The 16,321-nt window shown below is 36.2% G+C and overlaps 1 protein-coding gene across 10 annotated transcripts in view; it reads left to right on the forward strand.

Moving 5' to 3' along the window:
* ptprub (protein tyrosine phosphatase receptor type Ub) overlaps positions 1-16,321 on the forward strand; it is a 261,558-nt gene that overhangs the window by 140,932 nt on the left and 104,305 nt on the right. For all 10 annotated transcript variants that reach the window (XM_067405445.1, XM_067405447.1, XM_067405448.1 and 7 more), the window contains exons 4-6: positions 1,556-1,631; positions 9,451-9,566; positions 12,075-12,249. In XM_067405445.1, the coding sequence (XP_067261546.1) occupies positions 1,556-1,631; positions 9,451-9,566; positions 12,075-12,249 (367 nt within the window). The remainder of the gene's footprint in view (positions 1-1,555; positions 1,632-9,450; positions 9,567-12,074; positions 12,250-16,321) is intronic.

Genomic DNA, 16,321 nt, shown 5'->3' on the forward strand with positions numbered 1-16,321 from the left:
TTAATAAGCACACAGCATCATTTCCACCACTACAAACAATTTTGCCCAAGTAAATTGTTTTTTACGTAAGTTTAACAAGGAGACGTTGTCAGTTTAGAGCTTTAAATGGAATATCAGACATGTGATATGTGAAGAAAATCACATTTCGTGCTAAATATCACAGAATATTTTCTATTATGTGTAATTTCCAATTCAGATGCGCAGTATGCAAAAAGTATGTTTTTTTAGTAATTTTATTATCTGCTTTTATCATTTTAATAATTTAAATATTGCTATTTGGGTTCATTTTATTTCAGTTTTAGTTAGTTTTATTTTTTAAATTTTTTTTTTATTTCCTGTTAATAGTTTTAGTACTTAAATTTTACTGTAAACTTGAGGTCATTGCCAAGGCAGCGATTATAATTTAGCTTTAAATAGCTTTATTTCAGTTAACAGAAATGTTTTTAATAGTTTTGGTTTTAGTTAATGATAATAACAGAACATTCAGTCACAACTGTGATTTTGCTTGGTTACTAGACAGTAAACAAAAATAGTTTATTTTTTTCCTTTCTTTTTTTTGAAGCAATAACTTCAAGCGTGGGCAGCAAAGCAGACTACTGTTGGAAGAGCAAACATGGCCTCCGCGCTCTCGATGTGTAATAACATCTCATCACTGTCGTTCGCACAATATTGATTTGATTTCATTACACTGGAGCGACCGTCCTCTGCTCATAGCCTTTGGCGAGTGTGAACCATCTCTCCCGGTCTCCGGGGACTCATGCCCCTTACGCTCACATTATGAGCCGGTGCATCTGCGTGCACGTGTGTGTGTGTTTGCAGCATGCTGAGTGAGAGCCATGTGTCACAGTGTACGCAGGCCTCCTGATGAAGCCATTATTTCCTGTAGGCCTCAGGGGCCCTTAGTGAAGTTGGCATCCATTTTCTCTCTCTTATTCTCTTTACTTGCTTTGGCATTCTTTTTCTCGTTTTCTGTTCTCAATGACTGTCAAAACTTGTGCAAAAAGAAAACTCAAGAAAAAGATGTGAAATGTCAAAAAGATGAATGATGTGCTTTGCTTCTTTTCAACATAGTTGACATTCTCGTCCTTGTTTTCTCTCATTATTTCTTAATTGCTTCATTAATGTAAGATTAATGAAGCACAGTGCAAATTTAAGACAATGATTAAAATATATTGCAGACAGCCCATTAAAACACTTTTTGTGAGTTTGATTGAAACTATTATGATGGTGTTTAATAGATACCACTTTGTGTTGATGAATATAAGGCATCACTTATGTTTATTTATGTATTTATGCTGTATATTTTAATTGCACTGCAGAAAATATCTTAATATCTAGCCTTAAAACATGACTAATTTACTTAAGAAGCAAAATTGTGTAAGATAATAAGATTTGATGTTGTTGGACTTGATTGATTAAGACTTAATTTCTGAAAATATATCTTGAATTAAGTGTATTTTCCCTTTTAGGGAACACCAAAATTCTCATGAAGATGATGCAATCATTTGTGTTTCAGATGTTAAAATTACATGTTTTCCTCTTTTTATATTTTCAGATATTGCTAGAGGCGACTGTGGACCGCAAAGGCTACATTGCAGTTGATGACATACTCCTATTGAACTACCCCTGTTGTGAGTAGCACACAACTGTCATTATAGTCATATTTGCCTTTTCATAGATGTAATATTGTTATCTGTCTATGCTATTTTGAGCCAATATGCTGGAGCAAAAAAACAACAACATCAACAACAAAAAACCCTGGCTGGAGTATGTTAAGCATTAACCATTAATGTGGCTTTTAAATTAGAAATAGCATTGCTAGCATTATTACTTCTAGAATAATAAATAGATTAAACTAATAATAAATAGATTAAACATTGTGTTTAATGAAAAAATAAAAGCTGAAAACAATTAGACAATTAAAAAAAAAAGACACATTATTTGCAAAATGTACTTCTCAGTGATCAATAATTATACATAAATAGATAATAATTATGCTTGTCAGATGTTAATAGATAGGTTTCTTTAAAAAAGAAAACGCTGGTGGAGAAAGAGTTACATAAATAGTATATCAAAATTATAATTATAATTTAAGTTGCCAGTCAGCGCCAGCATTTTTGATCATTTTCACAAAAATTTCATTTAAATTTCATGTCCCCAGAATTTTTTTTTTTTTTTGAATATCTGAACATAGAATATATATAAAAAAAGAACAGAGCCTCTGTTTAAAAAGTAATTTAAACCCTTAATCCTATTTTATTAACACTTAAATATGAGTAAGTTTCATAAAAATGCAACATTTTGAACAAAAAACTGAAATACATTGTAAAAGACAACATCTGGATTGGATTCAGAACTATGATCAAAACATAGATGGAGTAGATTGAGTTCATCAGCACCCCCAAAACTTGCACAGTCCTGTACCTTGTCCTGGGTTCGACATTTCATTTGGTAACATTAGGCAGTTTTGATTTATATGCCGTTTAATGTTTGATGATCTCATTATTTTACATGTTCTTATTAAGCCATGCTTCTGTCGCTTGTTTCTGCTTTTTCGTCGCCTGTGTTTTGATCCATAGGTTCTGTACTCTTTCAGAAGATGTATTATAGCGTCCCCTACTGTATATCAGTGACAAATGGATTGCTGGAAAATTCCGTCAATGGCAGGGAACGAGTTAATCATAATAAATGGTTTAGTTAAATGTATATTTCCAGAATGCACTGTAGAAATTAGCATCAGCCACAAAATCCAGATCGTTCAATCACTATTTTGTAGTAACTTTTCTAATATGAAACATGACACTGCGAGTTTTGCATTCTCAAGTACATCTTCCTATGCAGGTCCAGTTCAACACAGATCTTCCTGATGGATCTGTAAGCACACATAATTTGGATATCAAAGTCACTTTTGTACCCAGATTCACCTTTCATCCTTGTTTCAGTCTACTCTGGCTTTTGGCTTTTAGCTCAGCAGGATACAGCTGCATTGTTTCTTTGATGATGAAAAGATCTAGTTTCCATCTTGTGTGAAAAACTTCCTCAGAATTATTTTTTTTATTTTTTATGTAGACCCTGTCACACTTTCCAATTCCAATTTTAGGTCAGCTTTACAAGTTTACACAATGTCTAATAGTATGAATGATTAATCAGTGCAAGTACAAAGAAGTTTGTCCTTGTATAAAGTAAACTAACACCCAATAACTATTTAGTCAACTAAATGAGACACTTAACCGATTAGTAAGCTCTTTTTCTCTGGACAAAAAGCTAAGAAGCAGGAAACTTAAAGGTGAACTATGTAGTTTGCAGCATTACTAGCATCTAGCAGAATTACAAAAATAAAGCTTAATTTTAAATACACATAAAACAGCCACACATTCAGAATTGAGTTCTCTTTCGCATCTTCGTGCGCTCAAATGGTTTAAAATCTCTTGAATGTTTAAACTGACAGGACCTAAAACATGTTCAAGTTCTGATTAACAATCCCTATACTAGACATCCTGCGATGTAACTATCGTGGATGTGCACATTGAGTTTTCTATGCTAAAACGATTAATATTGAAGCATCCATTGTAGCCTGCTACAACAGCTATGATATAATAGGTTGAGCTAGAAAGAGATTGATGGATCTGTGAAGATGTTTACACTTTTGGGAGAGGGAAACTCATGAATGGCATACTAATGAACAATTAACTGGGTTAAGATAATGTATTAAAACATAAATCTTATATACTTCCTTATATAAAATACTAACTTCAAGTCTCCATTTGCTCTCTGGGAGAAACAATTGAGGTATATCAGCTATTTCAGTTATTTTTTATGCGGGTGCTACTATTTAACATTTACTATGCAGCGTGTGCATCAGTATGCTGCATATGTACTGCATTAGTTAGCGGGAACCTGAACCCTGCTGGTTGCCGGCATGCTGTAGCCTGCTAGCTGCTGGACATGGTAGAAAACAAACAGATCAGAGTAGGGAATTTTTGTGAGGGAATGTGTGATGTGTTCAGCCCACCAGTGCAGTGAAGACTGCACAGTGTGTACGGAGCTGTGATGTCTTTTACTGCCAAGGGGGAAAGTAGAAATCCTTTAAACATCCCTAATCCAGCAGAGCTAGACCTTTGTTTTTGTATGCTGACTGTAGTCTGGAAGTTAAAGATGCAATGGTAGTATTGAAGACTGGTTTATTAAAATATTTTTATGTATGACTTAATGGCTGTCAAGTGACAATTTTGGTAATTGGTGTCAGATAGACTTTAATGGACAAGTCATTTGTACAATTTATTTGGTCTACAATCTAGTTTAACATGGTGCTAAATGTGCTGAGAGTATTTATGTCAAAGAGTTAGTTCACCCAAAAATGAGAATTCTGTCATTAATTACTCAACCTTATGTTGTTCCAAACCCATAAGACTTTTGTTCATCTTTAGAACACAAATGAAGATCTTTTTGATGAAATCTGAGAGCTTTCTGTCCCTCCATTGACATCCTATGCAAATACCACTTTCAAGCCCCAGAAAGGTAGTAAGTAATTAAAGTAGGCATTAAAGTAATCCATGTGACTTCAGTGGTTTAACTTCAATTTTATGAAGCGGTGGGAGTGCTTTGTTTGCACAGAAAACATCATCAACATAATTTACCACTTTATTTACTAAATAATAATCTCCAACGCATGTTCACGTAACAACGTCCGCTCTCGTGTCAACATAACATGCATGCGTCATGGTGTTCTCGTCATTGCCCATTACAGATTAAGATTTTGTAAATAAAGTGGTAAATTATGTTTTTATATAAGTAGACCCTTTACTGTCTTATCTCTATGACAAAAAATGAGTATTTTAAGTTGAAAAGATGCAAGTGATCGCGTCGGCACCTCCATGTCATACAGTAAAGCGCACTATACTTCATATTAATATTTTGTAATTAAAGTAGTAAAATGTTGTTGTTGTTTTTTTTTTTTAGCAAACGAAGCACTTGTGTTGCTTCATGAAATTGAGGTTAAACCATTGGAGTCAGACAGATTGGGGGTTAAAATGCTATTTCATGTATTCTGACTTATTTACACTTAAAGAGTTGGATTCTCTTGCTAAACATGGCCAAAGTTTCAAAGCAAGAGTTGGAATATTTCTTTGCCAAAAATACCCTTCCAAATCCTCATAAACTTTGCGGTCTTTTTTGAGTATGGGGCTGTGTGACGTCATAAAGGTCGGAATTGTACGGGGCACTTCCTTGTACGGGCACTTCTGCCGGAAGAGTGCATGTGTGCATGTCGACCTGAGCGAGAGAACAAGAGCACGCCCATCAACGCGCGTTTGGCTTTACGGAAGTCGTCGGCAGTGCTGCACAGGTCACAGGACCTCACGAGATTATTATTTGTTATTAAAATAACCATAGAAACTGATAATTGCAATCACTTTTTTATTGGTTAAAATGAATGGAGAATATCTTGTGTTTTCCTTGGCTGCTCGAGCCCTCAGGATTGGCGCTTATGGTTTTATAAACAAGGCTCAGTTCTACTCTGGATTTACAAATCCTTTGAAACTGAAAGATGCAGCGGTCAGAGCAATAATAATGATGCCTGTCATGAGTCGGAACTGAGTAAAGGTGGTGGGTAAAACTGCTTCAGATGTCTGTTTTTTTGGCAATATGCGCCCTTAGTGCATATAATGTAAACAACATGAACGTAGTGAATTAATAAATTCATTATTCATCATTCACTATACGCTATATTCATTATAGTGATTCAAAAGTTATCCAGGGATAATGCAATGGTGTATTGCATGTGTTTATATATATTTGTTTAGCTGACCACTGATAGCTTGCAGACTATCCCTACACAAAAGCTGCATGTGCTCGTCACTCTTTAGCTCCGCTCACACGGCACACCTCCAGGAGCTCGGCTGTTTTCGGAAAGACTCGGTACAGCGTATGTGTCTTTTATAAATATGATAAAACTAAAGACTTTTTGGAGATATGAAGGATGCACTACTACTCTATAGGTACTCAAGATTAACATTTCTTCTTTAAAGAAAATAATTATGTTGAATAAAAATTTATTTATATATATAAAATTTATATATATATATATATATATATATATATATATATATATATATATATATATATATATATATATATATATATATATATATATATATATATATATATATAACAGCTGATAAACAGCAGATCACAGTACACTGCTGCATTCTCCTCATTTGAACACCTAGAATCAACCTGTAAGTTCAGAAATTGCAAATTTGTCATGTATATTGCGTTTTAGGGCATGTGCCTACTTTGCATAATTCCTTTTGTGAATTGGGCGCTAGAATAATGCAGACTGCATGTGCAAATAAATGATACAGCGGGTGCAATTCATTCTTGGTGAATTCTGCCTTATCTGACTGGCTTTTATTAAAACAAGCTGCTTTATACGATAACAACATGTTTGTATATTTATCTGAAAGCTGCGAGCCTTTTCTAAGGCCAATTCAATAGGCTCCGACAGCGCAATTATCAACTGTAATTGTTACTGATGTGCTGAAATGTGTTTTAGTGACCGGCCGATAGGGATAGGTGGCACACCACAGAGATGCGGTCTTCGCTCCAAGTTAACAATCCTTTTCACAACCCCTGAGGGACACCTTAATGCTTTTAAGGCTTCATAAAACTGTAGTGATATTTATACATATTTAAACAGAGAAAACTGACAAACTACTATTAGATGGTAATAAAGTGCAATTCCAAACAAGCAAATCAACAGATGCTGTGGTCATGAAAGCTCATCTCTGCTGAGTCTTCTAACACCCTCTTCCTTCGCCCCCCTCCCTACTTCCTGCAGGCGGCAGATGGCATCATCTAAGCCCCACTGTGCACATTAAATAATTAAAACTCTCATCAGGACCTGGACACACATTGTCGAGAGTGGCATTGCGCCAGACTGCGGAAATCACCATTTGGCAAGACAAGTCAAAAAGGAAAGGCAGGCAAAAAGAGTACAAAGAGCGAGAAAGAGAGAAGATTTCCATCTGATTCAAGAGAGGGTGTGGTTTCTGTTCGTTTGCATTCTCTACACATCATAACCATAGTGTTGTGGCGACGGCAGTATCTATTAATCAAAGTCTTTAGGATACAAACAAGCATATTTAATACTCTGGCCGACAGATTTTCGGTCTCTTTTCATACTCCCTTGCCTTGCGATTCATGTTGACTCATAAAAACATGAATCGAGCATCACACAGTGGAATGCCCATCGAACATGTGGCTACCCGTGGTAGCTTGGGCCTGGTTTTTCAAATAAGATAAATAACACAAGCTCAGGGTGGATTACAAAACAGCATTTTCTGTTATATCAGACCTCATAGCTTATTTATCTGCTTTGATTGACAGATTTCAGATGTGTGCAGTGTGGGTAGGCAGTTTACAGTGATTTTATATACATCCTCCTCAAGGAGGAAAGGCTGTTTCATTGCCAGAGAGGAGGAAAGCTCTGTGGTTAGAGAAGATTACATTTTTAGAGCTCCAACACAAGCCTGCAAATCTAACCAAGACAGCCTTCTTATGAAACCTGCAGTATGGAAGAAAGATTATTATGCTTTTTTTATGCAACCATTTCCATGTCATGGCAACTGGTTTGTAGTGCAAAGTTTTACCATTTACTGCACTTTGTTGTTCTTGCATATTGTGGCTAATGAATTGGAAGTCTTGCAGATTCACAGAAAATAGCTTACTTCAGCATTGCAAAATAAGTTGGATATCGAAACCACTTTTTTTTCCATCAGTAACAGTATTTTTAATAAAACATACATGTAGTTGATTTGTCGAAACTTTAAAAGTGATTTTCTTCTCTTATCACCACGCAAATAGAAGCAGTTCAGTAGTTCAAATGATTAAATTATACATAAACCGTACACTGTTTACTAGTAACAGTCAAACTCTCAGCCGCGCTGGGCTGTCTGCGGTTCCCATAGGAGCTCTCCTCCGCTCTCAGAGACTAAACACTGTTAACATGAAGCTATTCATGTTCCCTGAGGGCCTTTTTATATATGACACCCATTCAAAGAACTGATTAAAAAAAATCTGCAGTATTTATCTGTGTTTATTTTTTTTTTGCTTCTTGTTTTGTTAGGCTTTCAGCACTTGAATGAGTAGTGTATCCTCTGCCACCATCAGGCTCTGAAATTGGTTTCTTCGTATTTTGTAATATAATGTGCAGACAATGAATGTAATGTCTTGGCTGCACTATGTCTTTTCAACGGGGTGTTTTTGTGCACATTATATAAAGCATATTGCAACAATCTCACACCTGTATTTTCTCCTGGGGATCAATAAAGTATTTCTTTATTTTAATCTATCCTATCTATCCATTGCTTTCTTCTTTTTATCCTGTTTAATCCCTGATTCGGTATATTCAGTTGTCTTCAAATGAATAGATATGACTTTTAAATTCAAAAGGTCATATTGAAGTTTAGTTGAACTGAGACCTCATGGAAATGGATTAAGTTTAAAGGCAAGGAAAGTACCAAGAACCATGTATGCTAGAGGAAGATTAGCTAGACTTTATGTCATAGGATTATCAATTGTCTCACATATAGGCAAGGAAACAACCCATATATGGACACAGCGTTTAACTAGCCAGTCAAACTGGAACAAATCAACATTTCTGGCCACTAAGAGATTGTTTCCCTGCATTTGTAGTCCACATGAAACAACGTTCGCAACACATTTTGCTTCCAAAATACGACATGTTTGAGGGAAAATAGAATATTCAAATTGAGAAATGTAGGGCAGGACTTGACTGGATCGTAAAAAGTGGGCGTTGCGTACCAGAATGGAGGCAGTTGGTTTAGGCACGACGTTGACAAATAAAGGGGCCTAATAATGTCAACAGAAAGGAAAGTCTTTTTCCTGTTCATACCAGAAATATGTATTTCAGTGTTGACTTTAAGAAGGTTGTAAAGGCACTACTGTGGACTACTGTATGCACACATTCTTTTTGATAGAAATTAATACATTTTTTCAGCATTAAATTGATCAAAAGTAACAGTAAAGACTTTTACATTGAAAAAAAAAATATTTTTGAAAGAAGTTTATTACTAATACTGCATTAACTTGATCAAAAATACAGTTCAGCATCATTACTCTAGTCTTCAATGTCACATGATCCTTCAGAAACCATTCTAAATGGCTAATTTCGTTACATTTCTTATTTTTAATGTTGGACAAGTGTGCCTCTTAATATTTGTGATGCACTTTTTCATGAATCTTTGATGAATACAATAAAAATATTTCCTAAATAAAAATATTAATTTCTTTTAAAAGGTCGAAATGACCGCAAACTTCTGAATGGCAGTGTATGATAATAAATATTTTTGTTCCCTCTTCTTTGTGTGTGTTTGTTTTTTGTTTGTTTGTTTGTTTGTTATTCTGAACCCCTTATGTCTCTGTGTTCAGATAAAGCTCCTCATTTCTCCCGCTTGGGAGATGTGGAGGTCAACGCTGGACAGAATGCCACTTTCCAATGCGTAGCAGCCGGGCGTCCCTCTGAAGCAGAGAAGTTCCTTTTGGAGGTGAGCATAGATTGGATTTTTATGGTGTATTATCAGGTTTGTTTTTCTTGTTTTGTTTTTTTTTGTGGAGAAATAATCATCTTGGCTGAGTCTGTCGTGACTTACTGCGTGTCAACAAAATTAGCACCAAATGTGCTCAAAGCACCTGATTATTACCATATAAAAGGCAGCTTTTTTTTAAGTAGGGCATTGTAAATTTCAAGAACACTTTTGTTCAAATTGATTTTGTTCTTAAAACTCCTACTCTTCCTCAGATTAGATCAGAGAGGACATGTTTATTATTATTTTTTAAACAATGTTTAACTTCACAACCTTGCAGTTACATTTTCATATCTTTAAGAATCTTAAGAAACTTAGTTGTAAACTGTAAATCTTCAAAAGCAAAGCCATGCAGAGATTACTCTTTCTTCATCTGTCTTCGTTATATAATATAATTGTTCTGAGAGTATTTTTAGGTTCTAACGTGGTCTTTGGAAGGAACATTTCCCGGTGCCCTCAGAGAGCTGAAGTTTCTGGCATCAAAGGTGGAATTCAATTAAATGAATGATTATGTCACATCAAGGTCAAGGACAGATGCCTGTGGTTGCAAGCTGTCACAGCGACACAAGATTTTGCAATAATCAATGTCTTCAAACCCTCTGAAGTGCTCATTTCTCCCCTAAACACAGCAGGAGATATATGGCTCTCTGTCTTCACTTCCATTTTATATGGATGTTTTCCTACTTCATCTATCTGTAGTACTAGCTACAGCCTACTTTCTGCCTTTAATCATGGATATGGTACTCTATAAATGTTTTTTTCTCTTGACAGCTATGGTCCTTACAGGCATTACAGTATGACGTTTTGGTAACCTGTATATTTTACTGTTTATAACTGTTATAATGTGTGTGTAAGTATGTTTACCTTTACATTTTTATATATACACACACACACACACACACACACACACACACACACACACACACACACATATATATATATATATTATATATACATATATGTATTATATATACATACACATACAGACATACATACATACAGTACACACATTACTGTGAATAGTGGATAAATAGTAAAATAACGTGTATTTTCTTTAAAAAAAATAAAACTTTTACAATTTACAATTACAATTTTACAATATAATTTTTACAGTATATGGTCAGGTAACTTAGTTTCAAGTTTTACATTTTTCAAGTGTTCCAGCTAATACCAAACAGGTGCATTGGTCAAATGCATCTGTAATGTGTGGCACGTTTAGTCCAAACAGATTGTCCACAGCTCTCTTACTGTATGTTTATCCTACATGTTTGCCTGTCTGGCAGTTCACTGAATGTGATTGCTAGGTTGAAAAAAAGAGAGAGTGGCTCTCAAAGCCAGATGATTGTACGTTTGGTTGTATGTTTGGTTTGATTGTACGTTTGGCTTTGTTTTATGCAAACCTCAAATTTGCAGCCATTGCCCACACATTACCCCTACATTCAGGTCTGGTTTGTGTGGTCTTGAACCACATAGAAAGCCTAAACACTTTTGCAGCCCCATAATAAACAAACACACATAGTTGTGTAGCAGCCGCTGACCTCCTTCTCGAAGTGCTTTCCGCTCGTATGAGTGCACTCTCAACGCTCATTTTGTGTCCTTGGTATTCGGAGAGGGGGAAAATGAATGCGTTGACATCTTGGATGGGTGCTATTCACACCACTGTCTCGCTTAAATTACCTGAGCCGCACTGAAAGGTTGCTGCTATCAAGTGTGGCTTTGTGTGAGAGATGTGTCTGGTTCCTCACCAAGCTCCACGTAGCAATTCCCCATACTAAGTTACGTGCAAGACTTTCAAGACTTCTTTATTTTGGTCCTAATTATTCAGATGAATCATACTTCGGTGTCCAACTTTTATGGCTCGTCTCTCAACATAAATTGAAGCTTTTCACTTTCATTCATCTGCATGAAATGGCATCATTGCTGCAATTACAGTAGTATACGCAGAGTACGTGTGATAGTGGATTGGAAAGCGAAAGTAAAAAGCTAGCTTGCATTCAAAAGCAGTTTCAATACCCCACATATTGATAGCGACTCCCTGATGCCCGCCAATTATATACAATATAATTACCCAACTGTAAAATTGCAAGAGAATGCAAAAGCATGGAAATATATTTTTTCCTCCCATCTCATATTTGTTTCATCCCTTTAGGGGCCCAGTAAAATGCAAACATACTATTCAGCTTCAGGCACATCCCTAACTCTTATGGTGGTTTTATAGTGCTTTGTCTGTTGTCACTATGATATATGTGTGTACCTTAAATATAAGATGCCTAAATTATAACTTCATCAAGTAATTGGGCAAATGCAATTTTAGTCTTGTTTTGGCTCAGTATTTGTGTCCTGAGTTTAATGACAACTGGCTTTATCCCAGAAAAAGTGCATTGCTCATTCAGTGTTTATATAAGTACTTGGCAGCATATGCTTGGTGAGTAGGCTGTAGCCTTTTTTCCTGTTTTTCTTCTTTTCTAGCGGCACAATGGAGAAGTGTCCTCAGGTGGTTCTGTCAAGCACTTGGGCCGCAACCGCTTCGCAGTGTCCTTTCAACTGGAGGACGTCCAGAAGCCAGAGCAGGACCTATACCGCTGTGTCACACAGTCCTCCAGAGGCTCTGGCGTCTCCAACTTTGCTGAACTCATTGTCAAAGGTGAAGAGCTTGTTTTCTTTCTTTCTTTTGTCCTTTCTGTCTTCGTTTTACTGCCCATAATGTGCACATCACAGGATAATGGTATTCTGGCTGAATCCAAGTCATTGTATTTTTTTTTTCTATTATAGCCTTGCATTCTCACATCTTATGTTCCCTTGTCCTGAAATGATCAGTTTTGTGTGTGTGTGGACTATTGTAATAGCAGAATTTTGTTTGCAGTTGGTATTTAGTAAAGCTTAAAGGGGTAGTTCCCTCCAAAATGGTCATTTTGTCATTATTTACTCAACCTCATGTCATTGCAAACATGTATGCTGCTATTTTTTTTCTGTTTAACGCAAAAAATTTAGTCTTTACATACACAAACTCGAGCTCCAAAAAGGATCATAAAAGCACCATAAGATAGTCCATTCAAAGAAAGTCATACAAATTAAATTTAAGTTGTTGTTAATTGAATCTTCATCTCCAGTGCAGCTCTCAAATAAATTATGGTGCAGATTTGATATTATTAACACCCCATCTACACTGTAGGTGCGATATTTGTTTTGACAGCTGCTTGATTTGTGGCAGATTTTCAATGAATGACATTTGTTAAAGGTGCCATCGAACGTTTTTTTACAAGATGTAATATAAGTCTAAGGTGTCCCCTGAATGTGTCTGTGAAGTTTCAGCTCAAAATACCTCATAGATTTTTTTTAATTAATTTTTTTAACTGCCTATTTTGGGGCATCATTAACTATGCATTGATTAATGCTGCGGCCCCTTTAAATCACACGCTCCCTGCCCCCCTGAGCTGTCGACAATTATACAGTGCATTTACAAAGTTCACACAGCTAATATAACCCTCAAATGGATCTTTACAAGATGTTCGTCATGCATGCTGCGTGTATGCATCGGATAATGTGAGTATAGTATTTTTTTTGATGTTTACATTTGATTCTGAATGAGTTTGATAGCTAGGCTGCAGCTAACGGAGCTAAAGCTAACATTACACACTGTTGGAGAGATTTATAAAGAATGAAGTTGTGTTTATGAATTATGCAGACTGCAAGTGTTTAAAAATGAAAATAGTGACGGCTCTTGTCTCCGTGAATACAGTAATAAACGATGGTAACTTTAACCACATTTAACAGTACATTAGCAACATGCTAACGAAACATTTAGAAAGACAATTCACAAATATCACTAAAAATTTCATGTAATCATGGATCATGTCAGTTATTATTGCTCCATCTGCCATTTTTCGCTATTGTTCTTGCTTGCTTACCTAGTCTGATGATTCAGCTCTGCACAGATCCAGACGTCCTGCCTTTGTGTAATACCTTGAAAGTGGGCTGGCATATGCAAATATTGGGGTCATACATATTAATGATCCTGACTGTTATGTAACAGTCTGTGTTATGTTGAGATTTGCCTGTTCGTCAGAGGTCAGAGATTTATATAAGAAGGAGGAAACAATGGAGTTTGAGACTCAATGTATGTCATTTCCATGTACTGAACTCTTGTTATTCAACTATGCCAAGATAAATTCAATTTTTCATTCGATGGCACCTTTAAGTATTATACATTATCCTTTTTGGAGCTTGGAATAAAAAAAATAAACGAAAATAAACGAAAAAAAAAAAAGCATAAAGGTTTGAAATGACATGAGGAGTAAATAATGACATTTCCACTATCCATTTAAATTCTGAATCAGTGAGATTCCATTTATTTGTATTTATAGAACAGTATCAAAGTTCTAAAGTAGTACAGAACATTTCCTAAGAATAATCATGACGATTCAGCAAATGTCTTCAGCATCATATTTAACCAAAGCAAGACTCCTCCCTACTTGAAATTTCAACCATACAACTTGACACTTGCCCATCAGCCTACAGTGGCAGCTTTCTGTGTCCACCTTTAAACCCTGGTCAGACTGATATCCCCTAAGCAAAAGGAGAAGTCATGGGTGGAATAAGGATAGGGATGGATGGAGCCACGTGGGTTATTCAGCTTCCATCCTTAAGGCATACTGAGAGAGGCACCATGCTAATCCTATTGATAGATGTAGCAGCACGGATTATGGCGAATTTAGAAATACGGCTTTACTGTATGCCACAATGTGACCTAGAAGCACAGCATTATAAAACCTTCAGGCTGTTTTTTTTAATGCAGTCATAACAAAACTAGAAATGAAAAACCACAGGTAATACCTTCAGAGATCCTAAAAGAGAAACTTCTAGCTATTCAATTATTTGTACTCCTCACACTGTTTATTAAACTCTGGTTAAGATATTTTCTTTCTTCCTACCAAAATCACAGAATAAGACTTTTTACAGTAATTTTGGCATCTTAATGGGTTTTATTTTATTTTATTTTATTATTTTATTTTATTTTATTTTATTTTACGAAATTTTATTTTATTTTACGAAATTTTATTTTATTTTATTTTATTTTATTTTACGAAATTTTATTTTATTTTATTTTACAAAATTTTGTTGTATAGAAAGCACTTTCCCAGCAGATAACTTTCTATTTCGCATGTTTTTCTTGCTTGTGCTGCTAAAGCGATTGGATAAGGGCGTTTGCTAAATGCCTTAAATGTAACCATATTCCGGGGTAAAATTGTTAATGTTCTCTAGATCTTGTCATCAAATTCAAAACTCATTTAACATGCACTGTTTTTAGGGGTCTGACTAATCAGATGTTCAGCAAAGTGCTTAGATACAAAGCACTTGCTCTTATGGCACTTGTCACACTGACTCATTACAACTTCATCATTATATTTTTACCAGAGCTGTAGGCAGAATCCACTCGGGAACATCGCAGTATGAAGCATAACTTATAACGAGACCCGCTTGCAACTGTGCCTCTATGTTACAGAGCTTTAAAGCCATTTCACACTATATCTGCATTCCCTCTGCAGCATGTTATTGGCAATGCTTCCTGATGGCTTTTACTTCGACAGGAGGTCCTATTTAAAATGCATTACTGCACCTCAGTTAAGCACGGCAGATTGGCCCCACCAGACGAGTCCATAAAGCTATAGGCCCACATTCTAGCGCGACAGCGTTGACGCAAGCTCATTACGCTCACCTTAGATTTTCCTTTCCCTTCACTCTGATGTTCTCCTTGTCTTTTCCAAACTGCCCTCCCACGCTTGCCCCCGCTAACAAGAGGCTAATCAGTCCTTTAATTAGCTTGATCAACTCATTTCACAACTCACTGTTCCTCAATGGGCCCATAGATTACATTGCAACAGGGCTAATGCAGAGGAGCCAGAGGGCTAATGAGAATTGTACTCAGTCAGTCAGTAGGGTTCAGATCTGTTTTTCGCAGTAATTCTGAACTCTAGTCTGGCGAAAGAAGCTTTCTCAGGGTGAAATTAATAATCTGCCCTAACCAACACTGGATTGAGGGAGAATCACAAAGAAAAGGCGGCCTGTTTTTATGTCTCTTCTCATATGAAGTTTGAGTTGACTTTATAATATTCTCAAAGCCTTTCTCTGACAGAAAAGATGAGCTTTATTACTCGCTGCCATCTCATATCCCTCCCAGGAGAGGCTTTCTCTGTCCCTAGCTGGATATTTGCCATCTGCAGCTGGCCCTGAGAGAGAAAGTTTGCAGACACAGCAGACCAGAAGATTAGTCATGGGAAAAGTCAGCGCTGATATCTTTTCTTTGATTGGACTCCTCGCTTCCTTCCTTCTAAATCAATTTCTCTCACTAATTGTTTGATAACTCGAGAGCCTTTGAAGTTCCAGTGATTAGTCAAGGTTTAAATATATATCAAAAAAACGAAAACAAACTTTCCTTACCTTGCAAATCAAATAGGAGAATTTTTCCCTCGTTATTGTGGCTACTGTGTATCTGCCCACCAAGATCCTCAGGGGGCCAGATATGAAAATCTCACACTAAATAGCATGACCTTGTATCTCACGTTCTTCCACATTCTACAGTCTTGCACATCTGTTGGTCTACTTATAGCTCTCCCTTGAGGACCTGAAAGAACCAGCTACTGGAGGTTTAATGTGCATGGCCAGATTGGTATTTTAACCCTTGAACTTTGCGTTTTTAGTTGTACCATTTTGAGCCG

Source organism: Chanodichthys erythropterus, chromosome 2 (genome assembly GCF_024489055.1).
Source record: "Chanodichthys erythropterus isolate Z2021 chromosome 2, ASM2448905v1, whole genome shotgun sequence".
Classification (NCBI taxonomy): Eukaryota; Metazoa; Chordata; class Actinopteri; order Cypriniformes; family Xenocyprididae; genus Chanodichthys; species Chanodichthys erythropterus.